At 40.8% G+C, this 17,144-nt stretch overlaps 3 protein-coding genes across 3 annotated transcripts; 1 reads left to right on the top strand and 2 right to left on the bottom strand.

Annotated features, from left to right (window-relative positions):
* Nucleotides 1-302: 302 nt before the first annotated feature.
* Nucleotides 303-5,781, bottom strand: LOC139641867 (exosome complex component RRP46-like; the record flags this gene model as incomplete). The annotated part of the gene is made up of 4 exons (XM_071516484.1): nt 5,661-5,781; nt 1,851-1,964; nt 553-674; nt 303-443 (listed from the first exon to the last, which is right to left on the bottom strand). Coding segments are annotated over exons 1-4 (477 nt in total), but the record flags the coding sequence as incomplete, so codon positions are not given.
* A 1,812-nt stretch (nt 5,782-7,593) lies between these two features.
* Nucleotides 7,594-14,360, top strand: LOC139641870 (2-oxoisovalerate dehydrogenase subunit alpha, mitochondrial-like). Its single transcript, XM_071516488.1, has 8 exons — nt 7,594-7,888; nt 8,637-8,813; nt 8,949-9,035; nt 9,122-9,230; nt 9,928-10,089; nt 10,350-10,556; nt 10,653-10,794; nt 13,284-14,360. The coding sequence occupies exons 1-8, from the start codon at nt 7,775-7,777 to the stop codon at nt 13,624-13,626; spliced, it is 1,341 nt and encodes a 446-aa protein (XP_071372589.1). The 5' UTR covers nt 7,594-7,774; the 3' UTR covers nt 13,627-14,360.
* A 6-nt stretch (nt 14,361-14,366) lies between these two features.
* b3gnt2l (UDP-GlcNAc:betaGal beta-1,3-N-acetylglucosaminyltransferase 2, like) lies at nt 14,367-16,260 on the bottom strand. Its single transcript, XM_071516489.1, has one exon. The coding sequence runs from the start codon at nt 16,181-16,183 to the stop codon at nt 14,891-14,893; it is 1,293 nt and encodes a 430-aa protein (XP_071372590.1). The 5' UTR covers nt 16,184-16,260; the 3' UTR covers nt 14,367-14,890.
* Nucleotides 16,261-17,144: the final 884 nt, after the last annotated feature.

Below are 17,144 nucleotides of genomic sequence, written 5' to 3'. Positions count from 1 at the left end.
CTTACGTGTGTGGGTGGGTGGAGAGAGAGCGAGAGAGAGAGAGAGCGATATATATTTTCTGCTATCAAACTCCATTGTAGCTGCGCTGGAAATATCTCAGCGTGACGTCACCTTGTCTCTGCTTGGCCGGTTATCAGGGGGGGGGGAATAAGAGAAAAATACACCGCCAAAGGAACAAAACAGAACCCAGAAATGCACGGTACACATCGCCAGTAGCTGTTTTATAGCTGTGTTGGAGTGTTTTTGAGTGGGTTTTTCCTTTAATACAACACAATACACCTTTATATAGTGAGGCAATATACCTTTTCCTGAGCTGCAGTGGGGTCTGTGATGATTTGACCCTCTGTGTCGATGGCGCAGGTCACTCCGCAGAACAGGCAGCTCATAGGGGGCCCGGCGTCCATGAGAGCCATGCAGGCGGCATTCAAGAAGCACGCCAACAGCTGGGACCCAGATAAGGAAGTGACACCAGGAGGACGCTATCTCAGATGTGAACATGAACTTCACAGCACTCAGATTGCAGACAGCATTTCTCTAAAAAAAAAAGGATACCGAGCCGTCATCGTGCAACACCTGCAGAACGAGAGTGAGGGAAGAGCGAGGGTGGAGGGAGGCGAGCAGAGACGCCTCGCATGTTTCACGCACACACTGCTCCTGTGATCGCTCTCTTACACCTAACAAAAAAAAACAAAACAAAAAACAGAAAACATACAAAAGGTTGAGATGCTGTACATGCTCGGTTCAGACTGGAGGGAAACTGGCTAACCGATTCCCCCTTGTGGTGTGTAAGGGTAAGACAGCCTTTACACGGCAGGATTATTATACTGTATGGCAGCGATTCTCAACCTTTTTCATATCACGGACCCTTAATTTAGTCCACATTAGAGCCACGGACCCCCATTTGATGAGATTTTGTCTCTCAGACCCAAATCTGAAAATACTTTTTCGTTAGATAATGATTTTGTCCAGAATTCCATGACTATCTGTAGATAACAGTGAAACTATGATCAAAACAGTCATTATTCTACATTATCTCATTGTGTTAACTTCTTGTAAATTAAATAATGGTGAAGTATAACAATTCATCAATTTACTGGGGACCCCCTGGAACCCCCTCAAGGACCCATGGTGGTGTCCGGACCCCACGTTGAGAACCACTGCTGTATGCATTATGTATACATGCATATCCATTAGTAGCACTGTTAGGAACGTGCCTCCTCACTCTGAGCCACGTAAATGTACAATGTGGAATAATCAAATGACAACAAAAATAACTAAAATGCAAATGCTTTTCTTAACAAAGCTACAAAGTGCAATAAAACAAAAGAATAGAGCTGCAACGATTAATTGATTAGTTGTCAACTATTAAATTAATCGCCAACTATTTTGATAATCGATGAATCAGTTTGAGTAATTTTTTAAGAAAAATAAGTCAAAATTCTCTGATTCCAGCTTTTAAATGTGAATATTTTCTGGTTTCTTTACTCCTCCATGACAGTAAACTGAATATCTTTGGGTTGTGGACAAAACAAGACATTTGAGGACGTCATCTTGGGCTTTGGGAAACACTGATCCACATTTTTCACCATTTTCTGACATTTTATAGACCAAACAACTAATCGATTAATTGAGAAAATAATCGACAGATTAATCGACAATGAAAATAATCGTTAGTTGCAGCCCTACAAAAGAGAAACAAAATAAACTCATCGACTGAACAAGAAGCACTGCCCAGAGAGTGTTAACGCCAACTCAGCAAAATTCAGAAACTGCATTGGACTCCTCAACAAACAGATGAACCTCAGCAGCGGCACGAGGAGAAACGATTGTTTCTCCGGTGAAACTCTTACTTGGCAGTCCCACTTTGGGCTGCACCACCACCTCCATGGTCGCCCGGTCGTAGATCTCCTTGCTGATTTTCACCTCCGCTGGTCCGTAAACCCCAGCCAGCACACTGGTCTCTCCTTCAGAAAAAACACAAGAGGGCATTATTGCATTGAATATATAAATAAATATACAATAAAATACGCACAATTACACAAGTAAGAATTAGGGCTGGGTCATATGGTTGAAATCAATAACACGATAATCATAAGGATTTTCTTCGATATCGATATATATATCACAATATGGCTCATGTATGCAAAACCACATGTTAAATAATCAAGTTGATGTTCATTGCATTGAACTGAATGGTAATGTTAAATGTAATGTCAAACAAAACTGACATTTTCAAGTAATATTCCTTGAAATGTTTCATACCTCATTTGAAAGACGATAAACGATAATATTGAATTATTGCCATAGTAAGAACAGGAAATCAGTCTAGATGGAGCAAAAACTCCAAGTAGTTGAATCATGGTAGCGTTAAATTGCAGATGGAGCATCTGAACGGGACAAGGTGAGTACTGAAACCACTGAGAGGAGGAAGTCAAATAATTTAAGACAGACAGTGATAGAGGAATTAATTAGGGCTGAACGATTTTGAAAAAATATCTAATTGCAATTATTTTGACTGATATTGCAGTTGCGATATGATTTGCGATATTAGAGGGAATGATAATTTGTACATCATTATTCTCATTTTCATTGAAAGATGTATTAAAATGATTATGGTGTGATTTTTGCGGGGATCTGTACCAAACAAAGATGTTTTCTTAAGTCTGTAGAATATGATGTGTAGGCCAGGACATCTCTGCAGCACGACAATAGTTAATTTAAAATGGTATTTTGTCACATTTCGCCTTTAACAAATATTGCCTCTCCTGCGATTAGAAAATTCCAGTAGGCCATATTGCGATTTCGATAAAATTTCGATTAATTGTTCAGCCCTAGAATTAATGAACAATTCATTCTTTTTGAAATATAAACGTTCCACTTTTTTGGGTAGTGAACGATGATGTAGAACCAACGGGTATTTTGATTCTTGTTCATCTGCAGTGACCCGCCACACATTAGGCAACTGACAAAATGAACAAGTTTTGAACAAGTTATAATCATTTTCACTGACTGAAGTTAAACAAAAAGCCTGACTCCTCAACACACTTGCAACTTTCCATCGCCATTAAGCCAAAACTGCAAAATCGTAAAAATGACAGGCCTGACATTGAGGAAATGAAATGGATGTCAGGGGTTTAACAACTACAAAACATTCAGGCTACATGTGTTTTTGTAATAACTTCTTAAACTTACCTTTACCTCCAAAAGCAAAAGAACTTCACTTCAAAGTATTTAACGATATATATCCTTCAGGAGAACTCCTTAGACAAAGTTTCAACTTTGATCACAATAGCTGTATATTCTGTGATGAAGAAATAGAGACTACGGATCACTTATTTTTCTTCTGTCTTCATAGCAATACTTTCTGGTGTGATATGTATGATTGGCTAGAATCAAAAATCTTTTCTCTCTCCCATTTTACCAGAAATGATATTACATTTGGAATCATAATGGAGGATAAAAAAAACTGAATTTCTGTTGAATACTTTATTTATTTTAGGTAAATTTTATATCCATAAATGTAAATGTATTAAGACACAACCCTTATTGGTGGTTTTTATGAGAGAACTATCACTGTACTGCAAGTCACTTAAGTATATGGAAAAGAAAAAAGCAAAACATCTACTGAACATTATTGATGCCTTAAAATTATTAGAAGAGACCCCTTAGCTACTTTATTCTATTTTTTATTTATTTATTTATTTATGTTATAATCAGTAGTCGATTTGTACACAAATTTCAAGGGGGATGGTGGGGTCCTTATGGAGACAAACAATTTGATAGTGGCGACAGCATGGAGGGTAGGGGACCAGCTGTTCACCCTTTTGTTTATATTGTAACAGCACAAAGGTAATGCTAATGATAATTCAAAAGACATGCAGGTTAGGGATGTTAGGTATCAGATGCTCCTGCCAATGCCCTGAACCAAGGCACTGTTCTCAGAAAGTTAGGATGGGTCAAATACAGAGGACAAATTTCCCCACAGGGATCAATAAAGTGTAAACTCAACTCATGGCACTTCTATCTTATCCAAACTTGAAATTTATAGTTACTCATGCTCGCTTTGTCATCATCTCCTGCTTGCTTTGCCTCTGCTGCATCGTCTCTTAAAACATCCTCCTGGCTATCATCTAGGTAGAAAATATAGACTAGTCAATAGCTTTTCAATGATGGCCAAATAGACTACTTCGTACAAAGGTACCCCTACGGTGTGTGTGTGTGTGTGTGTGTGTGTGTGTGTGTGTGTGTGTGTGTGTGTGCGTGCGTGTGTGTGTTTACATTTGTTTCAGCCTTAGCAGTTCCATTTCCTTTCCCAGCATAGATTACCACCCAAAGCAGTAATCAAATTAGGAGTCACTGCACAAAATTCAGCACATACTAGCGCTGTAAACACCTTTGTGCTCTAGTCCTGTGATCCTCAGACAAATTTTATTTGGGTTACGTGAGAACAACACACAGAGGGCTTCCTCCCTTTGACGGTGACTACCTGCCACTTGAACAACACAATTGAAACTAGGTTAATCTTGACTTCCTATTTATTTTGTTGCCTGGCAACATGCCGCTGAGGATGAAATGTAGCCTAATGTATGGCCTGATGGTTTTTTTTTCTTCATTAATATAATTTTGGTGTTAAAATGTCAACTAGCTATCTAATCTGTTTAATCTGTGTTTCTCTTTTTCCCCACTTCAAACAGTGTAGGCTAAATTATACAAAATAATCATTATGACTCCTGACGTTTCTCACACCTGTAGTCCTGCAGACCTACCTGCCCGCCAGCCCATTTATAATAGCCAAAATAATATCCTCAAGGTGTCATAGCCACATTGCAGGTTTTGCTGTGCCATCAACCAATAAAAAAACATGCATCCGTATCAATGCAGGTGTGTGTGACCCCCCGCCCTCGGATTTGCTGTAAACTCCAGATGTGCTATATTCTTTAAAATGATTAAATATCAATAGTAAGTGGCTTAAACATTTCTTGATTAAATTATATCTTTGTGCCATAAAGAGGGATGAAAGGGGGATGGCAGTGTTACAAAGGGGATGATTTTTGACAATTTTCATTTCAAGGGGGATGGCATCCCCTCGCATCCCTCCTCAAATCGACTACTGGTTATAATTCTGTTTACATGATGTGCTCCGTTTTCTAAAGAGCCTACTACTGTTGATGTATGATTTGCCATATATTGTTGTAAAATTTATACTCAAAATCACTTTGAAATCACTACATGCAAATCCAGGTGTGTCTGGTGTATCTGGTTCTGTAGAACTTAGACACAAATATTTTAAAATGAGTGAAAATGAGCAAAACAGAGAACCTAAGCCCTAACCTGTGATGTCATCAAGAAGAGGCCAAACTCGGGAGTTGCTGCATCTACGTTACAGTGAATTACAAATTGCCTTTGAAGACAGTCAGCTAAAGGGTAAAACCCTTAAACAAACATACAGTGCTTGACGTTTCACTTCCAGGTCGTCTTTACTGAATTTTTTGCTGTTGCACGGAGGATTTTGTCATTAATTTAAAGCATTGTGTGAGTGCAAATCATGGAAGCACCATAGCAAATAGCCTCGGCTGACGTTGCCCGGCATAAAGTACAGACTAGTCCGGCTCCTAATGCCGTAAAGGACTGGTTCGAGTCGTGTTTTTCTGTCTCACTACCTTGGATGAAGGACGATGAGCCGTCGGGTCGAGACAGTAAACTCTGTTCGCAGCCAAACTCCCTCAGTGAAACGTTTGAAGCGCCGCAGACCTCCATCATCGTGCTGCTCGGTGAAGTTGCGACGCGAGCGTATGACGTAATGTGTTTTGCAGATTGGGGCCGCTTAGTGATGACATCAGCACCCTCGATGTAGAAAAAGGTGCATCCCGAAACGCTCCAACTGCAGCTCCTTGCATCCTTGTTTTTATGTGATGTCTTTTATCTTCGTGTTATTTACTATTATTGAAACCCTCTTGCCTTCTTGTATTACTTGTTTGAATTTATTTTATGAGTTTTATGTTTGCCTTATTTGATTGTTAATGCACTTTCTAAACACTGTTTTTTTTTAAGTGTTTTACAAATCAACTTAATAATAATATTAATAATACAACTACCACCATTAATACTACTATTACTACTACTACTACTACAGTAACCGTAGTGATAATAATAGGTTAATGGAGTATTGGAGTAGAGAAGGGATAATAAGCTTTGATGATAACCACCAGTTTCTTCAGTTTCCCGTAGTGTTCTCATAATAGTATGTAGAAGATAGAACAGAAGTTCAATAGAAACACTGTGTTGAAACTCTGTAGCAAGAGCAGGGCCGGCTCTAAACTGCTGGAGGCCCTAGGCAAAATTTTCTGTGGAGGCCCCCTACCCACCATCAAGCAATAAAAAATGAGTCAAAGTGTGTTTAAAGCATTGTATTTTTGTTACTACCACAGCACATGAATATCAAAATAAAATGTAATAAATTCAAAGGTGAATGTGCCTCTCCCCTTGTGTGAACATGAGCTTAAAATGAGGGCTTCCAAGGGCCTCAGCCAATAAGATCCATCTCTTGCTGGAGGAGGGGGGGCCTCCCCTGAATCAGAGCTTTTGATTGGTTTTATGATCACTGGCACAGAATGTATCCAATAAGAATGGTAAGACTGGTAAGAAAGTTGAAAAAATAAATTAAAGGATGCATGAGGCCCTTGGCATTTGCCTGTTCAGCCTATAGGGAGCACCGGCTATAGCAACAGTGTCAGGATTTTAAGCTGGTTTGATAACCAAAGCCCCTATTTACTTTTTCTACTGGCTGGGTTGTTTCATTGTGGTTGACATTGCAGTGTTTGGTATTCTGTAAAACATGAACCGATTAAGTGTGCTGTGTTCAGTGGAAAAACTGATAAGGAACCAAAAGTCTACAGAAAACATGTTAGACGGCTTCAAATACAAATATCAAAAGCCGGATTGCAGTCTTTGAATGCAGCATAATATAAAACTTCCACGGCTCAAACCAGTCAGACAAGGAAGTATTATACTTTTTTTTTTTACATTGTATCAGACACAGTTATACCGGAAGTTAGACGCGTCTCCCTTCAAAATAAAAGTATAAAACTTTAAATTAAAAAGGTGGGTAAACCATGACCTCCAGTCAGGGATCATCATAAGGCATCACAACCACCAATATAAATGAATAAATTATTAAATAAATGAAAAAAAAATAGGTGGGTTAGCTGGGTTTAGGATGCTTTATCAATGGAAGTATTATATTTTTGGTTATATTATTGTATTATCATATTGTTGGGGTTTACCTTCCACTATATGCTTTAGTGGCAAGAACAGAACAAAAAATCATATGTAAATATTCGGTTGAATCATTGCACTGAATACTGTGTGTATAGCTGTATATAATTAATGGATAGGGTACTAATATTGTGTTATAGTTCAGGGTATTTCGTTATGAAAGAGTGCCTTATGGATGGGTAAATTGGAGGCTAAAAATATAATATCTTTTAATACATTATTTATTTTCTCTTTGGCAGTTTGTCTATTTGAGTTTTATTTTGAAGGTTTTCACCGGAGGTCCTGTTGTTGATTCTGGTCGGCTTAACCCTGGTGAGTGGTGAACTCCACGAACTGACAAGTGTGGTTGTGTGTGGGGATTGCAGTGCTGCAGATCTACAGGGAAGAAGGTCAACCGCTTGTTGTTTGTGTTCTGTGTGTTTTGCACGATTTTACCAGCTGTACTGCAGCACTACTGACAAGCTAACTGTCCAGAAACAGCAACGAGTCGGGCTGACAGATGACGGCTGTGAGCAGTATGAACAAAATGTATGGAATATGCTTCCATGCAATTCGTCAACGGACAGGACTGAAGGCGTCCAGGCTGCTTCAACAGAGGACCTTCAGAGTCAATGTGAGTTACAGTATGCATTCTTCTCAACGGGTAACAATAAGCAGCTAGCTAGCTAAAGAAAATCATGAAAAGGTCGCTTGACTTTTTCAGTTATCGCGTTAGCTTGTTAGCTTGCTAGCTGCCTAGCTGAAGCTAACGTTATATCCAGTTTATCTAACCCAGTGTCCCATCATTATTATTTAGTTATTGTGAAGTGTTTCAGAATTAAATCATGGTCTCGCTATTAATGACCAACTAAGGACTGCTTTTGTTGCACCTAGCGTGTGTTGTGACTTTATTTTTCAAAGGCAGTTCATGTTAGCAAGCTAACATCATGCCTTAGCTACTTAGCAACATCCCGATTGGTCGAACGAAGGGGTGTGCGGACAACACTTCTGTCTTCAACTTGAAGTCAAATATAGATAAACATATGTCATATTTGGAGATGGTAAAACAATTTTTCGTGGGCTCAGCATCTGATTGATCGTTTAAAGTCAGATGCGTTTTAGTAATTGTTTTGGCAACATTTCCAAAACAGATAAGTTGGCCACCGTCCCGTAAAATCACCCTGGGTAAAGTCACAGTATCCACAATGTCAGTCTCTCATTCACTCAACTGATAAGCTCCGTGTCTTTCTTCTCGATGTCATTATTAAGAGAAAGTTGAATCTTGCTATGCTGTGTCTATTTTAGAATGGGCCTCTGTCTGTCCTTGCCACTGCACTGTGATGTCGTCATCATCAGTGTTATGTTTATATTGACCGTTTCAGGCGGCGCACCGACAGCAGCCCTTTGACTCGTCCATGGAAAAGCCTCAGTTCCCTGGAGCCTCGGCTGAGTTTGTGGATCAACTTGAGTTCATCCAGCCCAATGTCATCGCTGGGATCCCAGTGTACCGGGTGATGGACCGGCAGGGCCAGATCATCAACCCCTCTGAAGACCCACAGGTACAGCGGGCTGGTATATAGTGGCACTATAACCTCCACTCCTAAACCATTGAAGCCATTGTATAACATTTCATGCTTTGAATCCATTTGTTTGACCTTAATATCAGGACATATGGCTATTTCTCTCCTGCTCAGCTCTCCAAAGAGACTGTGTTAAACTTCTACCAGAAGATGACTATGCTCAACACAATGGATCGGATTCTGTATGAGTCTCAGAGACAGGTAAGACTTCTCAGCTATGTCCTCCTGGTATAACCGTGGACAGCAGAGCACAGCGTGAGGAAATGTTAATTTGTTTTCTGTTAAAGGGTCGGATCTCCTTCTACATGACCAATTACGGTGAAGAGGGGACTCACATCGGTAGTGCTGCTGCTCTCGACCCAAGTGACCTGGTGTTTGGTCAATACAGAGAAGCTGGTAAGGATCAGACGGCAGGTGGTTGTTGGTGGATTGCACAGCATTATGTTTCTGATCTGTAAACATATTGTCATTTTATATGGAAGCTCACAAATCCCTTTAAACACTTACTTTTGTATAAATTTTATACTGAACAATTTTGTCATAATGATTATGTATTGTCATGACTGTTGTTATCTCAACTGTATCAAATACAGTTGTTTCAAAATAGCACTCTGTAACATTGTTTTGAAAAATTTCTGATGATTAAAATTAGAGCTGAACAATTAGTTGGAAAAAATCGAAAGCACAATATGAACTTCTGCAATTTCCAGAGGCTGCAATTAATTAAGAGAGAGGGGCATCCAAAATGGATTTCTGAACAAGGTATTTTAGTGCTGCGGGTAATCATTGGTCCATGAATCAAGCACAATATTGGTGAAAACCTTTCATCGTCCCTTTTTAACACAATAACTTTTCTTTAAACAATTTTAAAGTTCCAAAAAATTAATGACAAGAAAAACATGCAGTGATATGAATCACAGTTTAAATCACAATTGCAATATTCTGTCAAATAATCACAATTAAATGTTTTGTCTTTCAGCCCTAATTAAAATGATTATTAATATTATAACCATAATAATAAACGCCATAGATTACAAAAAATCTCAGTATTATTGTTATAATAAATATTAAATGTTTTTGTGCTGCCCTGTAGGAGTGCTGATGTACCGTGGTTTTCCGCTGGATTTGTTCATGGCTCAGTGCTACGCCAACGCTGACGACCTCGGCAAGGGCCGGCAGATGCCCGTCCACTACGGCTCCAAGGACCTCAACTTTGTCACCATCTCTTCTCCTCTGGCCACACAGATCCCCCAGGGTGAGCTTAAGTCTCACATGTAATGTATATTCATATGCTTTACCATTTTTGTTTTGTAAAGCACCTTGTAAACTTGTTTTTAGATAAGTGCTATATGTATATAAGTTGAATTAATACTGTTACTTCTTCCTCTCCATCTTATCCCTAACCTTGACAACTACAAAGTATACACCTGTGTGTTAACCTCTCCAGTCTGTAAGTATATACCACCGTAACAATACATCCATATGTGATGTACTGTATGTCTGTTTCTGTTTTAGCGGCTGGAGCGGCGTATGCACTGAAGAGAGAGAACATGAACCGCGCTGTTATCTGCTATTTCGGAGAGGGAGCAGCCAGCGAAGGGGATGCCCATGCCGGCTTCAACTTCTCTGCCACCCTTGAGTGCCCGCTGATATTCTTCTGTCGTAATAACGGTTATGCCATCTCTACCCCCACTAACGAGCAGTACAGAGGAGACGGCATCGGTAAGAGAGGCCTTGGTATTATTGTTTTCTGCAGTATATATGATTGAGAGAACATGCTGCCCATATGAACACACCATTCTCTCCCTGGTTAAACAGCTGCTCGAGGTCCAGGCTATGGCATGATGTCGATCCGTGTCGATGGTAACGATGTGTTTGCTGTGTACAACGCCACAAAAGAAGCGCGCCGCCGAGCCGTGGCCGAGAACCAGCCCTTCCTCATTGAGGCGATGACCTACAGGTTAGCTGATGTTTGAGTGATTATTGTGAATGACCGTCTGCATTTTCAGGCCACGTGACACAACATGTAGGCTGATTATAGCTAAGGTTTGACTGTCACAACTGATTTTTCAGTCTTGAGATTTGGGGGTGGCTGCGTGGTGCTAGAACTCGGGGAGTCTGTGATTCCCAAATCCAACTCGTCACAGGATTGGGGGGGGAAAAATCTGCAAAAGCCAGTCATTAAGTGTATAATGTCCAATCCTTTCATAGTCTATGTTCCTAGCTTAAAGCAGCAACCAAGGTCTGGGCAATAAGGACAGCATGATCATCATCTGATTTACAGTATATTTCTTTATTATGCCATGATTGGCATAAAAAAATATTCTGTTCAGTGACAATATTAGTTCAGAGATAAAACTAGCCAAGCAGTTTGGTGTTTAAGGGTGTTAACAAATTCAGGCAACTGCATGACTTTGACGTAGTGTTTTTATCACCATTATAAATAATTAACTACTAGTATTCCAATGAACCATCCACTAATGCACTTGGCATCAATTACTATGTGAACTTGATCTGCTGCAGTTAAACACTGTGTATGAATGTAAGAAGTAACTCTGTTAAGCAACTATTATAGTTACAAGATATAGCTTGCAGAAGCAGTTTGGTTTGTGCAACATTCATTCCTTGTGGGTTAACTGCAAAGGGCACAACACAACCCTCAAATACTAGTAAAGCTGCACTGCTGTAGGTAAAGTTATAACATAAAAAAATTATTTTGAGCACATACTGTATCAGTTATAGCAATAGATAGAGCATCAAAGTGCCTTGGTGTTTAGGGTGCAGCATTTTGGTTTTGAGATACCATTGAATATTTAAACTATGAGGCAAAAAAGTTGCTTATTAGAAGAATAGTAAGCAAAGAGAAAATAATGTTAGTCTGGCACAGATAAAGTTGCAGCACTGGTTTTTTTTTTTGTATCTATCTTTGGCAACTGGCCATGGTGCATGATACTGTCCAAGTTGTGCAGTTAATAACAATGCACTCTGCAGAGTGTTTTTACTTGGACATATTGAGCTTTGTATCCGGAGAAGAAAAAATGCTGCATTGAAATAAAGCGTCAAACTTAAAAGCAGGTAGAAAGGTAAGATTGTCTATGTGAAGTTTTGATGTCGTGGTCCCAATGACTTTCTCAGACTGGGTTCACACCAGGCATGTTTGGAGTGGTTTATTTTAGCTTTGGAGCGTACATTTCTTAACTTCAGTTCGTTAAGGCAAGTGAGAACAATGCCATTTGTACTGCCGTGCGCACCAAATAACCACAATGACACCACCTCAAAACACAGGTCTCTGTTCTTCACCAAGCAAACTGTGATTCAGTTCGTTAGGGGTTGGAACATAATCTGAACCATCTACAGGAAACGACCCACAATTCAAGGTTTTACTTATAAGGGGACTGATGTTGACATCTGAAAGCCAGCAGTTCCTCATGCATGGAAAGTCTTGCATTACAAAACCAGCCGAGGGCAACCCACAATCTGGACTGATGCTCATATTCAGTTGTTTCCTCATAACTCGTCTGCACACTGGAGAAGGTAAATTACAGCAAACAGCCCAGACAAGTCCATCAAGCTTAGCTTAAGTTACAGGGACTGGAGTCAGATTTCCTGCCAAAATGTCTAACCTGGCAGAATGACAGGTTACCAAAACTCTGTCCAATAAACGAGCCACTTGTGTCTCCATGTGACTTTTGTTTCCAAGCCCTGGTTCACTTGGAATAGGACAGTATGAACCTAAATTAACCAAACACAAAAATGCAACAAAGCATTTTTGTCCGCTAATGGTCAGACCAAAGAAAACAAAAACTGGAAGTGTGATTGCACACTAAGTGCATCTGAATCTGCTTGAGCACAGGATGGCCAAAACTTTCTGAATGTCATTACATTAGGGCCGTGCATAACTCAAAGCCTTCTGTTGTAGGTAGAGCTTGCAGGTATATGCCATTTTTACTAGTACAAAGAGTAACATTAGAGCTGCAACGATTAATCGATTAGTTGTCAACTATTAAATTAATTGCCAACTATTTTGATAATCGATTTATCGGTTTGAGTAATTTTTTTAAGAAAAATAAGTCAAAATTCTCTGATTCCAGCTTTTAAATGTTAATATTTTCTGGTTTCTTTACTCCTCTATGACAGTAAACTGAATGTCTTTGGGTTGTGGACAAAACAAGACATTTGAGGACGTCATCTTGGGCTTTGGGAAACACTGATCGACATTTTTCACCATTTTCTGACATTTTATAGACCAAACAACTAATTGATTAATCAAGAAAATAATCGACAATGAAAATAATCATTAGTTGCAGCCCTAAGTAACATAGAAACATATTGACCTAGTTTGATCAAAGTCCTCTGTTGGTCATTAACGCAGTTGTTTGCAACACTGATTTTCCGTCCTGCCTTCTATTAACTATACAGTGATTAACTTGAATGCCGTCCGTTCTTCAGAATCGGCCACCACAGCACCAGTGACGACAGCTCCGCTTACCGTTCGGTGGATGAGGTGAACTACTGGGACAAGCAGGACCATCCCATCTCCAGGCTGAGACACTACATGACCGCCCGCAGCTGGTGGAGCGAGGACGACGAGAGGAGCTGGAGGAAGCAGTCCCGCAAGGTGGTTATGGAGGCGTTCGAGAGGGCCGAGAAGCGCCAGAAGCCCAAGCCCGACCTGCTCTTCTCCGACGTGTACCAGGAGATGACACCCGGCCTGAACAAGCAGAAAGAATCTATGTGGAGGCACGTGCAGCAGTACAAAGAGCACTACCCACTCGACCTGTATGATAAATAATTGCACCATGAGGATGGAGCGAATCTGGTGCACAGACACGGGAGTGGGTGAGAGAGTCTTGGGATTTGGATAGACTGTTGCACACCTTTTACTGTATGCATAGATATATAGTTTTGATATGACACCAATCATCTTTTCTGCACAATATGGAGGGCAAGGTGATGGTGACATTCTTCAAAAATTCTACTACACGCCTCTGGGTTTTGTGCCTTACGTTAAGAGAATGACACTCTTCTGTAAACGCTAGACAGTTGTGATTATCGTATATTTCCCATATCAGGATCATCTAGGTTCTTTTTCAAATGCAGCAAAAGGCAGGTACAGTTTGAACGCATATGCACACAGGTTAAATGTACAATTAAAGCAATAAATACTGGCCTCAAAGTTCTACCACTTTTGTGTATGTTCCCTCTCCTTGGACATTGGTCCAATTAGATGAGTAACTACAGTAGCTGTCCTCTTCAGTGATTATGGTATTTAACAGTTTCCTTTCTGTATTGTTGAGGTGTCTGATTAAACGTGATGTTTTCAGAAGAATTAACCCCTTTTAAAGGTTTTAAGTATACACACCTAACGTTTAGATGGATTTGTTTGCTGGCATTACAGTAATGCTGTTACATTACGTGTTTAAAATCAGTCAACTGTACACCCTTCCTGTAAATTTAAATGTTTGGTGTTTTGTGGAAAAAATATGGAACTTTACCTGATGTCTGAAAGGCAAATAAAGTAAAGACTTGGCATTTCCATTGTTATTTTTATTCAAATACAATATTGGCAGGAATTGAGGTCCATCACAACAGTCTATTTCCCCCTCACATCTAAACAAGTGTTTTCAACATGACTTGGAATTGAAACATTTCCAACCGCAACGACAAAAAAAAAAAAAAAGTACTGTCCTCATGTCGAAGTGTAGAAAATCCACAGGCTCAGGTTAAATTCAGGCTGTAGTAAGAAAAAGGAGGTGCTGTCTTGAACGCTTTGCAAGGTTGAAAATGACCTCTGTACTCTTTACAACATGCCGCTCAGCCCAATCAAAACTGAACAATGGCTTTTATTAGAATTTCTTAACAGGACAGCTTTACATTAGCTTGTCAGGCTTGCGTGTTTCATGCTACGCGTTCTTCCTTTTCAGGATGTGGACTGTGGGGGCAAATGAGGAAGCGGTAGAGACCCAGATTTGATTGCTGCAGTCAGCATCACTGACAGCTTTACCCGTTACGTATTTCTGCATGCTTTGCTTAACAGTCCTGTTGCCCAAGTCAGCTCAGCATGTTAACAAGGGGCTGTGAATGCCCTTCCACAGCCTCTTAATCTGCTCCGGGGTGCGCTGGTGAATCAGCATCAAATCTTTATGGACACACATGTTCTCACGGTCCTGCTCAGGCACATCAAAGGTCTGAAAGCCTTTATGTGCCACAGGAGATATTCCCAGAGCCTTGAAGCACATACCTGTGTAGACATCATCAATGGGGAAGAAGGGGATGACATAGGTGATGTGATACAGGGGTTGCAGCAACGCTCCCGAGATGAGGAGACCGCCTCCGCCAGCATAAGCAGGGTATGGGCCATCATAGAAACTCATGGGAACGTAGTATTTGCTTTTGGGGTCCCTGACGGGAGAGGCCGTGCTGATGACGTGTCCAACGTAGGACTGAGAGGCCTTCGAAGGCTCCAGAGACTGCAGGTAGCTGAGGATCACAGGTGTGTTGACAAATACGTCATCGTCCCCGCTGAAGACGAAGGAGGCGTGAGGACAGTTTCTCAGCGACCATCCGAGGAACACGTTCAGTTTGAGTGTCAGATTCCAAAGGGATTCGTGGAAGTCCCACTGAAGGAGGTCTCCGAACTGCTTTGCTTCAAACGACAGCAGCGGGCCGAGATCAGGATCATCCAGTGTTAAGCTACCCAGGAGAAACACCGTGCGCACTCTCAGTCCACTCTGATGCACCCCTTCTCTCGCCCAAGTCTCCCGCACCGCCTGTCTCCGCACAAAGTTCCTAGGATTTGACTTGATAGCAAAAAGGAGGAAGGTCTGGTTGTCTGCCTCGCCTTCGCTGGATGTGCACTTGTTGGGTTGGTCAATCAGGGTCGGAGGAAATCTGCAGTTCATGGCTCGCAAAAAGTCCTGGTGCAACATGGGGTAGGAGGTGAAGTCGTGCACATTTGTTTGCAGAAGCTCTTGATTCGTCTCCATGCACTGAGACCAACTCGCGCCACGTCTGAAGGTATAATCCCCCTTGTCCAGCCGCCTGAGGATGGAGTGCAGCAGGCGGTTCCAGTAAGCTCCGTTCTGAGGGACGGCCTGTCTGAAGCCGGCAGAAACAGACACATTGTAGACATCACGGTGAGGGGTGGCGGTGCTGTCCTGCTCGGAGTCTAACGGGGGGCCTTGGGGTGTAACGTCGCTGTCACGGGCCGGCAGGGTGGTATGCTTCGGGATGTCTTCCGGCAAAGCCCTACGACTATAGGTGGTCTGTAGGTTCAGAGTGGAGTAGAAGAAGATCAGGGCTAAACTGCTGAGGAGAACCATAGCTATGAGGGCTTGAAAACGCCTCATTGGTTCCAGGTAAGTAAACCGGCGGAAAAGTGAACCAAATTGTTTGGCAGGCCGTTCCTAGAGTGGGGTCATCGCTTCTGGAGAGAACTTCCTGGAAAGTGATCTGGTCTTCGGGTAACGCAGACTGGCAATCAGTGGGTGGACCTGTCAATAGGAAAAATACTGATGATCGGGACAGATGCAGCATACTGTCAAGGCAAACGCTGCAAATTGTTAAAAAAAAAAAAAAAAAAATGATAATAACAACATGGCTGGTTGACATTTAAGAGCAAAAAATGTATTGTATTCATGTGATAATGTATGCCGTTTTAAAAAAGATGTCACTGTCTCACGCATTTGTGTTACTTCTAAACATAAGATATGTTAAAAACAGCGTATGTTGTGTTTAAATGTATTGTCATTCCTTCATGCTGTGTTGAAAAGTAACACAAATGTGTGCTGTCCCAGAGAAGACACACAAAATGGCATTCTTTTTTAGTGTGGTGTTGCTCACCAGAAACGTCCATAGTGTTCACACAAATTAAATCAATTTAACATTCTCCTGCTACATTTTGCTTAAAACGTACGTACTTTAAATATTAAGAAATAATGTAATCTACTGATTCTTACTGTTTTAGGTTTGAAATAAAATGGAACAAAAGCTATGCATAAACCCATAGACAAATACCATTTCAAATTTGGCTGCCTCTTGTTCAATAAGTTATTTAAATATATTTCTTAGTCGCCTTCAAAAAGCATTCTCCCCCTTTGACATTTAGCACATTGTATTATGCTTTCAAAATGAGTCATCTATGCAGAGCCTATTAGGTGAAAGGAGATGCAGGCACATATATTGTGGCATTCAGAGGGGGGCTATGATAATGGTGATAATAAACCACTTCCTCATCACGATAATGCTGCAGTAGAGTGAACAGTCAGTTCCTCCAACCCACAAATGGGTTCCCAGAATTTAATTCTGGGT

The sequence above is a fragment of the Centroberyx affinis genome, unplaced genomic scaffold, assembly GCF_046629955.1.
Source record: "Centroberyx affinis isolate AG114_WGS23_722 - 3 ecotype Tasmania unplaced genomic scaffold, CSIRO-AGI_Caff_v1 ptg000406l_1, whole genome shotgun sequence".
Classification (NCBI taxonomy): Eukaryota; Metazoa; Chordata; class Actinopteri; order Beryciformes; family Berycidae; genus Centroberyx; species Centroberyx affinis.
The sequence above is the reverse complement of the archived record's forward strand: the minus strand, read 5'-3'. Positions and strand labels throughout refer to the sequence as shown.

Coding starts and splice junctions, on each gene's coding strand:
- LOC139641870 (XM_071516488.1), top strand. CDS start 7,775: ATGACGGCTGTGAGCAGTATGAACAAAATGTATGGAATATGCTTCCAT. Junction 10,090..10,349: donor GGCCACACAGATCCCCCAGG/GTGAGCTTAAGT, acceptor TTTCTGTTTTAG/CGGCTGGAGCGGCGTATGCA. Junction 10,557..10,652: donor GTACAGAGGAGACGGCATCG/GTAAGAGAGGCC, acceptor CTGGTTAAACAG/CTGCTCGAGGTCCAGGCTAT.
- b3gnt2l (XM_071516489.1), bottom strand. CDS start 16,183: ATGAGGCGTTTTCAAGCCCTCATAGCTATGGTTCTCCTCAGCAGTTTA.